Genomic DNA, 20,550 nt, shown 5'->3' on the forward strand with positions numbered 1-20,550 from the left:
AAATGTTTTTTCATTTATTCAAACCGGACGCTCCGTTATCTCAAAAATTAAAATTCCATTTTTTGCACTTTTCGCCCCGTATCTTCGGAACGGCTCCTCGTCAATACTAATCGAATGTTCACGAAATCGTCGACGAAAATTTGTATCCGATCAGACACACATCCGTTTTTTCTATGATATGTTGAAATGTTCAGAAGTCTATGCAAAAATTTTCATTTTGAACTTCTTGCAATAACTATAACTTACCCTACAACAAGTTAATAAAGTAAATAAAACTTTTTAATCCGGACATATTATTTTCACTTGATATATATATATATATATATATATATATATATATAATATGAATTATATACAGTTATTGAATGTCTTTTATTAAGATTAATTGTAATTCAAATGAAATAAAAAAATACCCAAACTTATTTATTCCAAGTATGTTATTGTTCTTACAAATTTGATTTATGAATGATTTTATATTGCACTGAAAGAAATAAATTTGATTAAACCATATTCGTTCGCATTCTATCAACAGTGCTCGTAAAGTCTTGTCTATCCAACGCACCCATTCTTAGTTTATCCGCAAGTGCGATATGTGATAATACACTGTTCCTAAAATCATGTGCTGATAAACGATACACTTCGCAAAATTCAATAGCAATGACGCTTGCAACTCTTCTATTGTCTCGTTTCAGAAGTGCCACTTCGCCAAAATAGGAACCATCTTGCAGGTGACAAACTTCCTTTCCATTAGGAGAGATGATGGTCACAGTTCCAGAAACTAAAAAGTACATGCAAGTACCCTGGCTACCAGCTCGAACCAAAACATCATTAGGCAGGAAAATCATTGGTTCCATGTTAATTGTTATAGCGGATAGGACCTCTTTTGGTAAGTTGTGAAACAGCTCAACACTCTCCAATAATTTTTGACATGCATGTAAAGAAACCTCTGCTTTTAAATGCTGGGGCAACATATACATTATATTATGCTCTGGAAAGTACCTGTAGTTGTATTTATATTCGTAGTAGGTGGTAATTTTACTCTGCATGCGCTCGGGCATGTGGTTTAGATGCATATAAGTTTGCAACTGATTCATAGTTTCTTGATATGTGACCGTGGCCGAATTGATTGTTAACACGTAATTGATCACCATTACAAGCACATATGCAAAATAAACATACCCGATTATTATTGTCATTATGCATAAAATAACATCGCTCGTCATAACTGGACTGACTGAGCTCAAATCTCCTATAATCATAGCAAGTGTTATTCTAAAGCAGTTTAAATACAACTGAATTATGTTTCCTTCTTCGGCTTGCTTTATTACTTCATCTCCCATCCATGTTGCTATGTATTGTTCATTATAATGAACTTGGATTAGAGGCACAATTATCAATGCGCAGCTAAGCCAATGTAACATGAAAATTGCTTGCACAGCCAACTTACTGAATGTTACGAATGTGTAGTTGTAAACCAGTCTCGTCTTCATAATTGTAGAATTCAGGTAGTTTGATAATGTTTTTATGCGAAACACTTTGAGAATTTTTAGAACATCTATATAGAACATATCGTATGACGCTGTATATTCTGTAGCCAACGTCGGTATACTACTCAGCAAATCAACAAAAAAATAAGTTCCAAAATAACGTTTGGCAACTAAACCACGATGGATTATAACTTGATTAGTTTCTTCATAGACAAACCCTGTATGAAAATTCATGACAATATCGGTTAAACAGAGAAGATCTACAAGTATTTGTATGATGTTGGTGTGCGACATCTGCCGATTGATAATTTGAAGAGGTATGTTGAAATAAGCTACTATGTAAACCACTGACATGATTTGATTCCAATGCCATCTGAAATTGCTAAATGGATGAATCATATACCAGTACTTCTGAGACAACTGGACCCTAGCGGTCTTGATGTGTGCTTTGTAGCTTCTGTAAATTGTATTTGGAACTGTGGGTGAAATAGTAGTTTGCATTCGAAACCATTGCGAGAATCGACCTACTTTTTGATGATACAATGTAAGATTCGATGTAACTGCTTCGGAAAAAGACGGCTCGACCAGTTCACAATCATGACCGGGAAAATTCATTTTAGGCTATTAATAATCAATTTTTTATCGATTATAATTTAAGATCATTTTTTTATTTATAAACTTTGGCAATATTTTGTTTTATTCAATTGAACGCTTATATTTAGTATACCACCTACTTGGTTTTGATATTGAATAGCATTGATATTTATTTGTGATGCTAATATTTTTAAAAACATTTTGAAGGAAAATTAGTTAACGATTGAATTTGAGTCATGCAAATACTTTTTTTTAGATTTTTTGTCAAGATTTTAACAATATGCATGATTCATTTTAACTGAATTTGGCCGTAAAGGTTTTTGAAATGTGCTTTTTGACTATTTTGACTTTACGTGAAAATTTTTCAATTTTTGAATAGAAAAAGCACTTTTCAATAGTATTTCACTAATTCAGAATGCGTATTAATTTTAAAAAATACTAAATTTATATATAATTAGAATTATATAGGACTTTATGTCAATTTTGGCTACCTTAGGAGCGAGCACTACATGTATACGAAAAAATATAATTCTATACTTACACATGTACGTATATTTGAAAACTATTTCTGTGTCACTCTTAAAGGAAACTGGATAAACAGTACAATACAATGCATTGATTTTGAGTAATTCAGAAATTATTATAATCGTACTGATAAATTTGATTGGTTTAAAAACACTAATTGGATTTTGGGAGAGGTATATCTAACCGATTTGAGAATTCAAAGGGAAATATTGAATAACAATGCATTTTATACAATTTTCTGTTATTTTTGAAACATACATCTAATTATTCGACTCATTCTTTTTTATTGTGAAAATTTCTCACACCAAGTATAATATGCAGCATGTGTAATTGAAAATTTAAACTTTGAAATGTCTGGTTAAAAATCGATAAAACTTGATTTATGTTAAATGTGAAAGAACTTTTGATTTGTATTTTATTATTCATTTAATCTATACTAAAAATATTAAGCTATTATTTTGGACATTTGCCAGTTCCTACAGATATTATATATAAAAAAGAGAACATGTAAAAAAACGTGAAAAGATAAGGTAATAGATGTTATTTATAGATAAAAGTATCTTTATTAAATAAGCTATAAAGTTGTAAATAGTCATTGGTTTACCACAACGTGTAATGCATCAGTTAGAATTGCATTTTAGAATAATTGTTACTTATGATGCACATATGTAGTTAGGCGGATTATCTAGATAAAAGTAAGTAACATCAATAATATTCTCTAACAATTAATTTCCAGCAGATTTTTTGTAATAATGTTGTAAAGTATTTGAACAACTTTAGAAGCACTGTATGTCCTAACCGTTTTCTCTAATATAAATATCAAATTATATGTAAAACGTTGTGCCTGTAAGAAAATATTTTTCTTGCTATTTTTATATCCTACAACGATATTCAAGATGTCTTCATTGACATTTTATAAATATTTATATCTTATAAAAGCAATATCACAATTTGTTTTTATCAAATACTTTTTATATAACCTTTTGTTATATGAACTTTGATGTACTAACATACATATTAGTTCCAAATTTTTTTATCAATACTAAAATCTATAAATATTACTGCGTTTAAAAAAACAACATTTGAACTTTCCATAGAATGAGTTATAGAACTTGAAAAAAATTCAATTTTTTTTTGTTATATTCTCTAACCTTTAGAGAAAATTGATGCATGTCTGGGGGCGTTATCAGTATGTATGATTTCATGTGTGTATATAGATATGTAAGTTTGGATACAAATTTTCGGCCACATTTTCGGGAGAACGCATTAACGGATTTGATTGATTCGAAAATCATTGGATTCGTACTGGTGTGAAGTCGCTGTCGTCTCGGCGATTTGGTAATATAGGATAAAATGATTATTTGATATATGCATATAAAATTATAAGATTTTTTTACAAATATTTTAACTTTATATTTGTGTTATAAATAGTTGGTGACAATTTTAGACTAATATTAGTGATTTTCAAAAAAAAAAAATATATATACAGAAACTTTGGGGACCAACGTGTGAAAACTTTCATATAAAATTGACACGCAATATTTTTTTATTAAAAGTTATCATAATTATCACATTTAATAAAACTTATATTTTAAAAAATTTTTTTTTCGTTTTAATTCAGAAAAAAAACTAAATGCTATTAGTAAGAAGGCCATACGTTTCGGATTGACCGGGACAATCCTAGATTTTCACTTTCGTCCCAGGTTTTTTTAGAAGCGTTATTTTTTAAAGATACAGGCTTCTGTCCCTGATTGTTTCGAATTTTTATTTGGACTAAAATTGACACTCCGCTAGTACTTGTTAATAAAGTTCTAACAATCTTTCAAATATGGAGGAATATGCTTATATAGAATTATTCGATACGAAAGAGATATTTCCCAAATGCAAATATGCAAAGATGAGTGATAACCTTTCTGTATTATAGTCGTGAATTTACATTTTAAAAATTATGAATATTATTAATAAGTGCCTGGCAAATAATGCAGTGACAAGTTTCGATTTCAAATTGACACATTAGATGCGATAGGGTAGGGCGGGGCACAAAAGTTCAATTTGATTTTAAATAATTATGCTGTCTAAACCAAATGAACTACATTACAACATATTTTAGGTACAAAACAAACAACTAGCGTATTATCTTCAGTAAATTTTCCAGTTAATTCCTAATTATAGAAAAGTTTTTTTTACTATTTTTCAAAACCTTGTCATCTGCCTCTTTTCACAATAAAGACGGAGTAAAATAGAACAGCCAATGGAATTTTCAAAGGATTTTACGAAATATTAGTTATAATATTCAATCGTTTATCTCTTGATATGACATCACTTGATTTAAGACGATGGCTAATTATACATTTTTCCTCTTTACTTCACACATTGTTGTTAAAAAAAACTTAACTTTACTTATTTTTGAGATATTGGCAGGTAGACCTTTTCACGTACCGACTTTTAAGCCTCGCTCTACTCTATATTTTTCTAAAGCTGAAGAAAATTTGAGAAGTAATGGTAAACCCATTACTATGGTATTACTAATGGTAAACCATCGCAAAAAATCTAACATAAATTTTGTATATATCTTTTTGTTTCAAAGGTTTCTGGACATTCGATAATTTATGTATACCCAGTTGACGTAGCGCGATTGCTTTGAAAACTAGCTGTAAGTGGAATTCTGTCTTAAGGCATCGTGCCTTGAGGCAAATTGCTGGAACTTCCCGTACCAAAAATTATTATTTTTTTAAAAATAATTAACATTTTTGAAAAAATTTTACTTCGAAAAAATAAGATGTTTGAGAAACTATACATTGGACAAAAAATTACTTTTAAAATAAAAAAATCTTTTTTTTTTTTCAATTTTTTTTTGAAAAAAAAAATTTTTTTTCTTTATTTTGACATATTTTGGAAGATCTAAACTTTTTTTCAAAGCAATCGAACTGCTTTAACTGCATAAAGACGAAATATCAAAGCGCGTAAGCGCCGCGTCGCCGTCCAACGCGTAAACATTGGTACGGAACCCATAGGAATGTAAACCAAATTTATACTTATTGTTAAAATCTCTATAAAATATCTGATAATTTGATGTGCATATGTGACCGCCAAATGACTTTTTTTTTTACTTTTTTCATTAGCTCTTCAAAACCGCTAAATCTGCCTTTATGAAAATTTGATCGGTTCTTCACCTTGTCAATACAAGTAAAATGTTTTTTAAATTATTAAAATCGGACGCTCCGTTCTCTTAAAAACTGAGTTACCGTTTTTGGCACTTTTTGCCCCGTATCTTCGGAACGGCTAGACCTGCCTTCGCCAAAAACTAATCAGCACGTCTCCTTATCGATACAAATCGAATGTTCTTTGAATTATTCAAATCGGTTGATCGGTTCCCGAAATCGTCGACGAAAATTTGTATCCGTACATACATACACACATACACACACATTCATTTTTTCTAAGGTATGCCAAAATATTCAGAAACCTTTGAAATGTCGAGAAATGCAAAAATTTTTATTTTCGATTTTTTTGCGATTACTATAACTTGCCCTACGGGAAGTTAAAAAGTTCAAACTTAAAAAAAAATTCAATTTAAATATTTAATAAAAAAAGTCAAATTATTTACAAGAATTACAAAATTGTCAAAAATTTATTTTTTTCCAATTTAAAAAATCTTGAATCTTCTTTAATAAAAATTAATTTTTGGTACGAATTTGGAATTTTTGATTAAGTTCCAGCAATTTGCCTTAAAGCACGATGCCATACACCACTAGTTAGGTTCTTGTTTATAAAAGACCGCGGCGTCTGTATTTTCGGCAGTTCACAGTTTGCGAACCATTCCTTCCTTCGCTCTCCAGGTAGTCCGGTGCGCCTGAGCAACATTCAGTCATCGGCGCACTTCCGAAGCGAGCGCACGGGTTCGAGTCCCCTCCTTCGTAGCTGAATTTTACGTAGCAGTATTGCACTCCGCGTAGTGTTCCGCGACACAACAAGTGTTCGATCGCGGCCGAACGACCGCCTACGTCTCGGTTCGTGGAAAGCGTAGGCGACTCCGCGGTGAGTCACTCATTCACGGTTCATTCAAATTCGTGATGTTTTCGATGAGGAAAATACCTGGCGCACGTTGGAGTAAATAAAAGTCAAAAAAATACAAGTGATTTGTGTACGTGTTCCAAAAATTTTGAAAAGGAATTGTTTAAAAAAATTATTGTGCGTGCGCTAAAGTGCAAGGATCAAAGAATTGTTTTTACTAAAAATGTGAGTATCAAGTGTATGTCAACGCAAGTGTGTACGGATTAAATGCAGTATGGAAAAATACTTTGTTCATAAATTTAAATGCATGCTACTAAAAGCCAAAACGGTTAAAAAACGTTAACTAACCTCGTCATGAGCCCTTGACTAACCTCGGCATGACTTTGTCAGGCGAATCGGGTGCTAGTGTTGACCTCACCTGTCCTGAAAAAAAAATTAGAAAAAAATATCTTACGTTGTTTAAAATTATGAGTATTTAGGTGCAACTAAGAGCTTTGGTAAAAATTATGACCATTTTTCGATTATTGTGGTTAATTTTCATCAAATTTGTTCATTTAAACTTTAAAACCGTAACCGTGAATAACATTTCTAGGACCACAATCAAAAACAATATCACAATTGCCCCAAGTCATCAAGAAATACGATTTTTTGTTGAACTACGAATTTAAAATTTTTAAAATTCGTCGACTTTGAAAGGCCATCTTTGAAAAAAAAAGAAGTACTAAAATTTGCTGAAAAGTTTCATAAAAAGTTGGCGCATTTTGTCAGGAATGTACAAGGGTAAAATATTTGATAATTTTATTATTGAAAAATTTCGAGTAAGAAATAAAAACCTAAAAAGGTCATTTGATTTCCTAGAAATGTTATTCACCGCTCCAAAGTTTAAATGAACAGAATTACTAAAATTTAAAAACACAACCAAAAAATGGTCATAAATTCACCAAAGCCTTAGGTTGCACTTGAAAGCTCATAAAGCTCTAACAACATGAAATATTTTTTCTAATTTTTTTCAGGACAGTTAAGGCCTATATTATCACCCCGTTGCGGATATATATATATATATATATATATATATATATATATATATATATATATATATATATATATATGATGTGCATAAATATGTTCATTATACACATATTGCAACTCCAATAAATGAAAATATAGTTGATATCAAAATATCCTTTACCTCACTAGCTATTTGTATGCAAGCAAGCAAGCAAAAAATGCATTTTTCTCACCTCCCCCTATTTTGCATTGTTCAACGTATACTTTCAAATTTAAATGCAAATTCTATTCCTGGAAAACTGATATTTAAATATTTATTGGAAGCTCTCGGTACTGGCAGTAAAGAGGTCAACTTGTAATTTAATACGGGAGCAATATAGAATTCTAAATTATTGTGGGATAAAGCATCGTTTAAGTAAATTACTACAATAGCAATTTACATTATTTATAAAAATAGCAAATAATTCTTTATGCGCGAGTTGTTAAGAAACAATAAAAAAGATGGCAAACATTCAGATAAGCTCCACTTGACCAATAAAATTATTAGAAATAGAAAAAAAAGTTTAGTTGTAGGTAGATAAAGAAAAAAAAGTTTCAATATTCAACATTTACATTTTTAATAAATAATATGGTTGAACATATTATGATGGTAAAATTTCATGATTTTTTGTAACCTTTTTTAGAAGGTTAAGCTTGAATATTAAAGTCAAATTCAAAATAACCTAAACTGAATTTGTTTAATTTTTATTTTGATTACAATGATTAGACTACAAAGTAATTTCAGTCGGTTATTGAATGCGAATACATATTGAATCCTTTTCTTATTACAATAGAGTTATAACTAATTATTAGATTTTTTTATATCAATGGTTAATGAATTAATGTTAATCATAATTTATGATTGCGCAAAATTTTTGTGCGTATCTACCAAATCTTTAAAAGTTGTTATAAATTTTATATCTTGTATCAAGCTTTGCTAAGATAATTAAATCAGAGAAAATATTGATACAGTAAATGTATTAAGTTTAATAAAAAATAAATTATGTGCAGAAGTGATATAAATTGATTCAAACTTACTAATATTAAGATGAATATAGAGTATTTATAAAGCTTGTAATATATTCAAGTTCATCAATTATTGGGACAGAAAGTTATTATTTTTTGACAATAAATAAATTCAAATACAATAAAAATGAATTAAATGAAATTTTAATAAAAATTGTGGATTTAATTCGGATTTTATTTCTATTCGAATATTTACGACAGTACCGCTATAAACTGTTATGAAACGGACGACTTTTTTATAACCAGCAATTGTTTTGCAACTGAGTAGCATGACAAGACTTAGAGAACAGAATAAAAATATAAAATGAGTAGAAATCTGAAAAATATTTTTGCAAATAATAATCTTAAATATAATTAATACAATGAACAATTTGTAATGCAAAATCTGATTTGAACTTTATGATGGGCTTGTGGGTAAGATTTAACTATATATTGTAAATGCAAACATAATTTTTTTTTAAATAATTTCAAATATTAATTCTAGTAAGATAATCAATTATTTGTGAAAATTTTTTATCTTGTATTAAACTTTCCTTAACCTTTCTCTTTGGTCAACTAGATACTTTCGCTTATTTTTGTTTCAATTAGTTAAGCCAGATTTTTGTATCTGTCTCAACCGTACTCATAACATTTGTACCCAAAGCACACTTTTGAAAAGATATAATCATTAAATAAAACATATCACGCAAAAACTAAATGCTGGTAATTAAGTACTAATGTCCACAAAATAACAAACAAAGTTTTCTAACTGTATACAATTAACAGTTATTATCAAAAGAAATCGAACAAAAACTTACTTTTGACTCTTTGGATGTACCTAAATGAAAATAAAATTATATTAATTTCACGAATATTAAAATGCGCTAACAATTTCCAATTTAGTTTCATTTATTATATTATCGGATCCACTATATTGATACGTCAAACGTAGGTACTTCAAATTTACCGTTAATAACGCTTATTAATTTTCCATCGTAAAATTATATGAGGGTTATAGGTACTTTATCTGGTTATAGAGATCATAATCATTCGTTCAAAATTTCAACTACATAAATTGAATATATTCTGAAAACGATCTCCTTTGGTACATTGTGGAGCAAATAGTCTTCTGCATAAGAAACACGCTAACAGTATTCAAATTTTATGGAAGCATTTTGTGTTGATCACTTTCAAATTAAAAAAGATTGAAAAATTATAAGTTTATTGAATATTTTAATCAAATATGAATATTAGATATTCCTTTCAAGTTTTTTCAATTTCCAAATTACTTATTATTATTTTATGTCATATTTTGCAGATTACGTGAAGGAAATAAGTTTAATTTGAATAAACGACACATATTTATAATATTTATGAAAGAAAAGTATAATAGCATGCGCCTCCATTCGCATGACCGTGAACGTAAAAATATAGCCGTCATAATTAGTGTCGCGTGACGCAGTCATTTAATCAAAAACGGAATGTTTAAGATAAGAACATACCCGAATCCATTAGCATTTCGTACATCCAAATCGTTGAAGGAAAACACTTTACTGTTATTAACCACATATGGAATTTGTTTATTGACTGGGATCACCAGCGTTACGATATAGAGAACTTTGATTTTTATTATTGTTTTTTATTTTAACTTCCTTCAGGGCACGTTTATGTTTTTGACAGACAGTTCGATTTGCTAATTTTATGTTTTTTCGACCTTTTAATTCATTTTCAATCGTTTTAGACAAATTGGAAAATTATGCGCGTAATTGTGAGCAAAAATTTATGGACCGATTTTACTGTAAAATAGGCCAAAGTTATGGCAAAGCTATGTTACGCTACGTTTTTCTTATAAAATGGCACTGAAAATTGTCAAAATGCTATGCATTATTTGTGCAATCAAGGTTTTACACATAAATTCTAACTACTGGCATGTGTTATCATGACACATCAGACATATGCAGTTATTTTTTTACGTATGTGTGTTTTCTAGGTTAGGTTTTATATCTAAAATGCCTGATCGCACAACAAATACATAGCATTTTTATAGTTTTTAGTACCACTTTGAATGAAAACTGCTACATAACATAGCCTTGCCATAACATTGGTCTATTTTACGCCAGAATCGACCCCTTAATATTAAGGTGGCCATACCCCCCTTATCCATTGGCCGGGACGGTTTCGGATTTTCACTGTTTGTCCAGGGTTTTTCTAAAAGCAATATTATTATTATCCTTAAATAGTATCCTTGTTTTGTTTAAAATTAAATATAAGTTATTTAAAATACCCCCTCCCTCCATCGTCCCGGATTTTAGCATCAATTAAAATTTCTGTCCCGGTTTTGACTTTAAAAAATATGATCATCTCACTCAATATATATGTATCAGATGCAAATGTAAAAAAATGCTTTGTAAATTCAATATGAAACTGGTATAATTATTATTAATTAATAATAAAAGGGATGGTTCTGAAATGAATACGGCTGTGTATGTCATCAGTCAGAATGTTCTCGTCCCGTAAGCAGTTTCCTCGTCTCGTATATATCGCGTGATACCTGTTGAAACCGAATACATCATGTACAAATACCATACAAAGCTTTATACCGCGGGGATCTCGGAATGGAAAATATGCAAATGTCATACGCAAACAATCGTGAACAAGGGAAAAAGCGTCACTCAAGGCCAAAATCATGATATTATTATTATATTATTAACAAGGTGAATTATTGAAATCTCTTAAAGGTCGAAAACGAAAAAAAAACAACATACCCAAATCTTCAATATTATCATTTGATTCTGTTTATGAATGCGTGGGTTTAGATGAATTATTGTGTCAATAATAAGAATAAATATTTTTCTTACCAGTAAAAATAATAAATATAATTTCATCTTTAGCCAAGTCTAAACATTAATAACATATTACTAGATAAGTAATAATTAGAAAATATGTAAGACACATAAATTAGTGATGTGCCGAGAATAACATAAAGTAATAATCAGAGCTGATTAAAATCATGACTCGAATCAACTCGAATCAAACTTATATAGAGACAAAAAGCTAAGAATAAGACAAGAAAGCTTAATCGATGAATTTATTTTGTAAATGTGGTAAAAATTTTAAAAAACATACACGCAAGAACAATGACGCATTGTATATGTTCAGAAGTCGATTGATACGGTATATAAGTCAAATGAAGTTGATTGATTCGGTTAAGTCATATGAGTCGATTGAAGTCGGATGATACGGTTAGGTCGATTGATCTTGATTGAGTCGGTTAAGTCATATAAATCGAATGAAGTCGGACGGATGCTCGCGTTATTTAATTGTTTATTTTTGATATTCATATTATTTATTTATATAATTATAATATTCATGATAAATTAAAATTCTTTTTTTATATTTTATATGTATCTCCACACATATTGTATAACAGTAAATATTTTGTGGCTTGATACGAGTCGATTCGTATCTGATCAAGTCAATTCTGATTCAAATTAGGTGATCAAAGACTTGATTTGAATGATTCGAATCACTTGATTCGACTTGGCACATCACTAAAATAGAAGGATTTAGTGACTATATTTCAAATAGGTGAATATACAGTATGCAGAAATTAAAAAAGTTTTTGTTCTATACTGCATCACTAACATAGTTTTTATTTTTAGATTTATATATAAATAGAATTATTGTGACTGATTATAGATCTTTTGCTTTCTACTTTAAAATACTTTTATTAAAATTTTTTATACTTGATTTGTTTTTGAGATAATTATTGTGGATCTCTTTACTCGCTGATTTTTAAGCCCCTTTCTACTCTATGTATATCCTTGATTTTCTTCAAAGCACAAATAAATGAATTGGTATAGACATAAAACGTCTAATACACCTAAGTAATAAATAATGGTATTGTGTATATCTATCCATCGATATATTTTATTCACAAAACATTAATATCAAAGTGTTCAAATACGACTTGTGCAATATCCAAATGAATGGAATAGCTGCCGCGTTGGAAAGTCCATTTATTGATATACTTGAATGCTCTGAATAATTCATCGTTTGGCGTCATTACCGCCGAAACAATCTATATTTTGTATTTTTCTTTTTCTACGATATTCGGGCGTTTGGTGTAAATTTTCGCCTTACCTATAGCACAGGTGAATACGCAAACGAAATCAATACCTGGCAGCACTTTAGAAGCATTACCTTAATGCAGATTTCATGTCTGAAAACTTATTATACTGCATGCGATTACCTGACTTCTAGATAAATGATTATCATTTTATAACGCTCTATATATAAGAAGGCTCATTATATAAGAATAAATGGAAATGTGGTTTCAAAAGCGATTATTTAAGTATGTGGAACTGGAACGAACTAATTTCATAAAAATTATTGGCATGCAAGTCTTGACACAAATGGAAAGGTAGAATTGTTCTTTGTACACTTTCCATATATTTCTTCTGATTAATCAATTAGGTCCCTTTTATGTTGTGATCATTTATTTTTTCAATTTACACAGATGCAAAACAAACAATCCATAAAGCTTTTCCTTTGAAATGTATTTTGAATGATTTAATGACTTATTTGTTTTGTTCTTTTGGGGTAAAATAAATAGAATTCGAAAACAATTGTTGGCTGAATTCCGTGTTACATTTAGCAAATTGCTTTGAAAATATTGTCCGTGTATTTATGTAAAACATTTCACTTACTTCTGTCCGAGCATAATCACGATATTAGCTGAGGTCTTACGTATATTATATTATTTAACAAAAGGGATTTTATTATCAACAAATCAAGAATCCATAAATGCATTTTGCGGAATTCCGATTTCGATATGTTCTTTGATATTTAATACGAATATTCCATAGGAGCGCACACAAAACCCGAGTCATCCGAACCTTTGATATATAGAAATTGAATCTGTTCATGCAGGATGTGATATGAAATACGTCTAATAGGTCCATGTAATGTAGTATCTCAAAGAATGTCCTTGCCAATAATCCATACTGTACATTATTGATTAAACAGTTGAATTGTGAAATTATCTTTAAGTGGAATCAATTACTAATTATGATTTACTAATTGGAAAACATGTAATTGCACAGAGTATAATTTATATTATAGTGGTCCTTAATATAGATATTTTAAATTTCTTTGCTCCCGGGGGGTTCAAATGTTTCCAAATTGATTTAGAAGAATTCTGAAATTTTTGACTCTTAATATCAACTTTAAGTTAGCCTGCACTCCAACTAAAATTTGTTATGGAAATAACATGGAAAAAAATCCATTTGTTTTTTAGAATTTCATAACTCCACGAGAAATGAATCAAAGTAACAACTCGTGTCATGTTTTGTTGAAAATCGACGCTCTACAAAAACAGTTTCTTATAATTTTTCGTTAAATTTAAAAGTTTAAGAGTTATTAGAGTTAGCTCATCTAATTATTATGTAAATACTTATTTTATATAATATATCAAATATTTGTTGTAATTTTTTATTTATTATCAAAATAAGCGATACGACGCTATACGATTTTACAAAGCTTTTATAACAAAAATTAATGGCAATTTGCATTTTACAGAGCTGATAATTTTTTGTATGTTGTACTTATACTTTATATACTATACTCCAAGGTATCATCCTCTTCACGTCTAATATAAGGATAATATAAGTAAACATTGTTGATGTACTATGTATTTTCACTACTGTGATAAAAAAATAAAATAAAATTTTTAATAATTTTTCAAAAAAAGTCACTGCCATTTATAATAGTTATTTTTTTGTTGATTTAAATAATAATATTAAATTTAAATCATCAAATTGATATTATTTTTATATTCGTATGAAATACAGTTTTTATTTATTCATATAAATAAACATACAAATAATATGCAATGGCATATACTATCTCTATATTATTCTGTACTATATTCATGATTCAACACTATAAATAGTGCACGATTATAAATATTTTAATACGAAAAGTACTAAAATGTACATCCCATTTTCTCCACGCACGCTCCATCCTGTTCCTGCGATATAGGTTGGTTATATTATTCTGATCATATTTTAAAATTATATTTTAAAGTTAAAATAGCCCATTTTTGCAATTGATGCATTAAATAAAGTTATCAATATTAGAGAAATTTTAGTAGTAAAACATTGATATCAAATAGAGATAGTACAACCATAGTTAAAGAAAAATTTTGTATGATTTTTAGCTATTTTACCACTGTTGAAGACCGAACCACTGGATATAGTTCTTAGTTCTATTTCTTCTTACTTTACTTTATGAACAATTGATTTAATGTCGAATATAGACAGATAATCAAATAAACTCCTTGTCAAACTATTTGTAGATGTTCTTTGTATTGTTTCCTAGTCCACCTGATTGTTCTACAACATTGTATTTTTCCTATGAAATGTTCTCGTCTATCCCTCCTGACCATTGTTGCGCGTTGGATTGATTTAAGAAGGGCGTGACCCTATTCGACCCCACGCGCCCTGAATGTGATGAAGCTACGTAGATTTGTTTGCGGTTGAAAACACCTGAACGCCTAATCATTTACTTCGACGAAAGGGACCGAATCAATATATCAACGTTCTGTATCATCGGCATTCAAAACACTTAGTAAATATTCTTGTTTTCGTGATAGGTCAAATTGTTCAAGACAAGTATATAGACGTTATAAATGTTATGATATTTAGGAAATGACAACATTTCGTATTAATTTTGAATTGGTAGCACTATTGAGGGTTAACTTAACAGGTGTAGTCATTTTTTATGAAATATTTTTATTTTAGTGGTATTATACTACACGTTCTTTGGCTTAACTTAACTATTGTAATTAAATATACGTTTTTGATATCCACGTTCCAAGCATTTTTTTTTTACTTCATATTCCACAAAGTTTATGCGTGCATGTCTGCATTTATTTTTTTCTATGTTTATCAGGAAACCGAATAAGCTTTGGATAGTCTAAGAATTACTCGTAATAAGGTGCAAATTATACACTATATGTTATATACAATCGCTAAGAATGAGTTTATTTATTATATAAAAAATATATCAGTAAATATTTGATTGAAATATGCTATCATCGAATGTGACTATTAATAATATTTTTAAATTTTGAAATTGTTATATAATATAATAATATATATTAATCTATGTATATCACTGTATTTAAATATTTAAAAATTAATTTTGGACTTTATTTTTATACAGGATTTCGAATAATTTTTGATTTTTTCTTCAAATTTCGTACTTTAAAAGTTTAAAGACTAGCTCATTTGCACATGTTTTTTAACTTGTATGTAGAGTACGTTTGTATTTTGATTCTGGAATATATAATGTATAATAATTGAGTGCAACAATAGTAAAAGTTTACAATTACTTAAAAATATGTACGCTCCAACGATTTCGAAATTATATTTCAACAAGTAATTTTAGAAAAATCTACTTTATGTTTACAATATTTCAATATTTTATGCACCTTACACTTTTTCCATAATTTTGTATTATGGTCTCAATAGTCTTGGATACTACATATATTTATAAAATAAAAACATTATGTAGTCACCTTTTTATATAGACGCCTAAAAGAAAATATTTCTCAAATCTAGGCAAATGTACATAAACTTAAAAATATTAAATACCTACTTGAAATATTTGTTTTATGTTTATAATAGCTACCAACAGAAAGGATTGCAACACATGTAAAATTCCAGTAAATTCTACGATATTGCGTATCTAGTGTAATAAACATTATGTTGAATGTAATAAACATTATGTACATTTGAAGATTTGTCCACTAAAAGCTTTTATACGTATTACTTATTTACAAAGCTATATTTATATTTATGTTTATGCGACTTTCCGTGTGAAAATTCATTCAAAAAGACAAAAAACATAATTGCAAATTTCAACCGTGATTGTTTAACATTCCAATTCATAGTTATGGAATCGCTGTATCAATATTTATATTCAAGTTCAAGATTTATTATTCCGATAAAGGAGACTGTATTAAATTGCTGTTATCTATTTCTAAAATCATCGGCCGATTCGCTTTTTATCGATACATATGAAAAAGACGAAGATAATTTTCCCGTAAAGATATCTGGAAAAAATCCCTTTCGAGCATAAAAAGCCAGGATTCGATAAATTTCATTGGCCGAACGGTTATACTTTTCCACGGAGCCCATAGAAATATTTTTTTCTTTTTTGTTACACGTATTTTCGCCGAGTGCCGCGGTGCACGAAAATTAAAACGGCCACCGTTCCAGGCGGTAAGGGGCGACTGACGGGCGCTTAAAAATATAACGAAAAAAGCCCGCGAACGCCTAATCGAATCTAAAGACGAGCAGTTTTCTCAAAATCGTGACGGGTATTCTGCGATGTTCAATATTGAAATCTATTTTTCAACTCTAAAGATAAACTTAGTACGCAAATGAAAGCAAAATATAAAACTTATACTGAAACGAATCTTGAATGTTACTGACAGGCAGTTCTTCGATCAAGTTTTTTACGGATTTCTGAGAAACTATTTTTATCGTTTTGCTGTCTGACAAATAGAATCAATTTGCATCCGAAATCCAAATATTAAATTTTTTAACAATAATATTTGAGAGAAAAAGTTGTAGAAACTGTTCTGCTGATATACTTTAATATAGCTTTATACAGCAATTTGTTATGAAACTCTATTAATAAAATTTTATTTGCCGTAAAAATACTAAATTTTTCATGCTATTATAAATTTACCATTAGTCTTCGGGATCGTGATTTTTCAATCTTTGTATTTTACTTTTTAATGTATTTACTATGAATATGTAATACATAATTGCTATATATATGTGACAAATATTTTTATTAATACTATCATAATATGTACATTTGTCTGGGTTTGGGAATTAATTCCTTTTGAGTTATCTATTAAAAACAGGTGACTATGCAATGTTTTTATTTCTATAATCAGTATCCATGACTATTAACCCTTTCGCTTCGAATGTTGCCCATGACGACATGTGTTCTATGTCGGTCTTTGGTTTAAGATTTGTCACTATGAGGTAAACTTTTGGTAAATCTAATTTTAATTGTAATTTTTTTATATTAGAAGCGCAATTTTGAATTTTTCTACATATTTTTGTTGATAACGATAGAAAAATCTTTAAATATATCGTTTAGTAGTGCACCCTGTTCCGTACAGCAGCGACACTCGATTATAAAGAAGATTATAAGATGAATGTAAAAACATGTGTAAAGCGCATAAAAATAATAGACAAATATTTGTATTGTTTCATGTTGTGATCATAAAGTAGATTTTTGTATGATTAAAACTTTAAAATAGTTAGAGTGCACGGATTCTTAGGAAACTGTATCTCTTTTAGGCGACTGTTGCTATTTTTGCACCTAATCAGTATCCAATAAATGTCAGCCCTATTAGATTAATTCTAATAACAAAATCATCAAATATGGATGGATTAACCATTGGGTTACCATCTAAAAAAATACGAAGTAAGGAGAAGTTTCAGCCCAACAGCTCATAGGACGTAAGGTTCTGATTGCTGTTCAAAAATAATAATAATAATAAAAAAATAAGTACCTATTATATAGTTCAGAATAATAATGCAGATATAACTACAAACAAGTTAAAAACATACAGAAATCCAAATTATATCATAAAAAATCCGAAGTCCGAAGAATATTTAGGACATGTCATAAATCATACAAATTGAGTATTCCTTGTCCACTGTTTGATGATTAAATATTATTATAGTTCTGCAGTATATATTTCTTATTTCTTATTTCTCTTACTATTTTCTTACCTCCCTGTAGTCATAAAATGTTGTATATTTAAAAGCGAACTTCATAAATATCATCAACCGTACCTTTAAAAGTAGAACTAACAAACTTTGATGTTCTCAGAGAAGATCTTTCGCGGAACCTCCTTACCCGCTTTCTTTACATAGATTGGATTTCTCTCGTTTTAAAACTTTTATTGGAATCTGTGTAAAAATTTACGGAAAAGATAAAATTAAGTCCTCGCCTTGCAAATTGATGCCGACGTGTAATTTTGTACAGAACCTTACGGGCTAATTTTCTCGATAGAAAATTATTTTCTGATTTTCAAGAAGACGATGAATTTTATTTTGTTTGTTATTGAGTTTGGAATTATCTGACAGTCTTACGAAGTGAATATTTCCTTTCTGGTATTGGCGATCTGTATACTCCGAAAATTTGTTTGATCCAGAGTTATTTGCGGTCCCTATGGAATACGCACAATCTTTTATACCCCTATAAAATAAATTAGAATTGGAATATTATATAAAAAATATAGTCATGTACGTACGACTCGTGGTTGTATTATGTTCTCGGATCGGATCTCGTATATCTCTTGTAATACAATTTTCATAAATTACTTACGATTATATATGTATTTTAGAGTCATATATATATAAAGTCATATATATATATATATATATTATATATTATATATATATATATATATATATATATATAATTGCTTGTTATCCCAAGCAGTAATTTTATGAAAATCCTTCGAATTTCAATTTTAGATCATCTAGTTTTATTTCTTATATATAGTGTAATATTTTTATGTCTTTTTTAACGTTAGAATATGAAGAAGAGAAAATTAATAATAACTTTCACTTTGAGCATACCGTTATTTTTCTTTTGGATTTTCTGCATTGTTTAGAAATAGACACAAACAAGTGAAAACTGAATGTTTATGATTTTAATTTTTAATTAAAACAATAATTCAATTCAATATTTACGCTTTAATGTTCCACTTGTATTTTTCTAGTTTGTATATAAAGTCTATTGAGGAAGCACTTCAAAATAAGTAGAGTTTTTTAATATGTTAAATAGAATAATTTTTATATAATAGTACACGTCATTATTCCATCGCAGTAACATTTCTATCGAAAAGTTCAACCACAACATTAATCAAATTATGCTGTCATATTTGAAAAGTGTAACCCTAGAAGGTCAAAGGAATGTTTTGATACCACCTGTTAATAGACACCAAGGGGTTCAGACATAACAATAACTAATAGAATAATAAAACAACTCACACAATAATATAACATTTCACACGATAAGTTATAACAGGATTCAGAGCGCTTTTGAAAGCTATTAAAATTGAAAGTCAAATATTATTGTTGAATTAATATATAAATACATATAATTATATAATTCTGGTTCTGAAATACGTAATGTTTGTAAACCTAATAGTGATTGATGTGTCGAACTATATTTTTGGAGTTTAAAGTGTTAAGATGACCATACTTCCCGGTTTGGCCGGGACAGTCCTGGAACTCCACATTGTGTCCCGAGTTTTTCTAAAAGCAATATTTGTCCCAGATTTAAATTTTTTGTCCCGTTTTTTTCAAAAATTAATAGGTAAATTTACAAAAGTTATGAAAACAAAATAACAAGTGCCAATTTTTTCAAATTAATCACGAAGAAAATTGAAAAGAATTTTATACAAGGCTCAAAAGCTAAAAAAATATATAGATCGAAAAATATAAGATATAATATACTATCATAGATAAAAAAGTATTGCATATAATCGAATAATAAAGTGTGTACCTTAAGAACTGCTTTTTATTGTATCCTTAAATAGCATTTGATGTTTTATGGTCGTGAAGCCAAATTGATTGAAGTATTGATCTTATCTGCCCTGAAAAAAATAAAGAAAAAATCTCACACGTTGTTGGAAATTATGAGCTTTTAAGGGCAACCTAGAGCTTTGGTCAAATTATATTTATTTTTCGGTTATCGTGGTTAATTTTTATTAATTTTCTTTGTGTATTTGGCATGCTAATTTAAAGTTTATTATAAAAATGTATAAAGAAGA

General features: G+C 28.9%; 2 protein-coding genes across 2 annotated transcripts in view; one reads left to right on the forward strand and one right to left on the reverse strand.

Moving 5' to 3' along the window:
- LOC113374961 overlaps positions 1-20,550 on the forward strand; it is a 728,862-nt gene that overhangs the window by 207,278 nt on the left and 501,034 nt on the right. The window contains exon 3 of the mRNA XM_026614918.1: positions 693-886. The gene's annotated coding sequence lies outside the window, so the exon portion shown is untranslated. The remainder of the gene's footprint in view (positions 1-692; positions 887-20,550) is intronic.
- Positions 501-2,102, reverse strand: LOC113374960 (potassium/sodium hyperpolarization-activated cyclic nucleotide-gated channel 1-like). The gene has a single exon (XM_026614917.1). The coding sequence runs from the start codon at positions 2,100-2,102 to the stop codon at positions 501-503; it is 1,602 nt and encodes a 533-aa protein (XP_026470702.1).

This window comes from Ctenocephalides felis, unplaced genomic scaffold (assembly GCF_003426905.1).
Source record: "Ctenocephalides felis isolate EL2017-DRISC unplaced genomic scaffold, ASM342690v1 CF-g0.4_SCAFFOLD_01886, whole genome shotgun sequence".
Classification (NCBI taxonomy): Eukaryota; Metazoa; Arthropoda; class Insecta; order Siphonaptera; family Pulicidae; genus Ctenocephalides; species Ctenocephalides felis.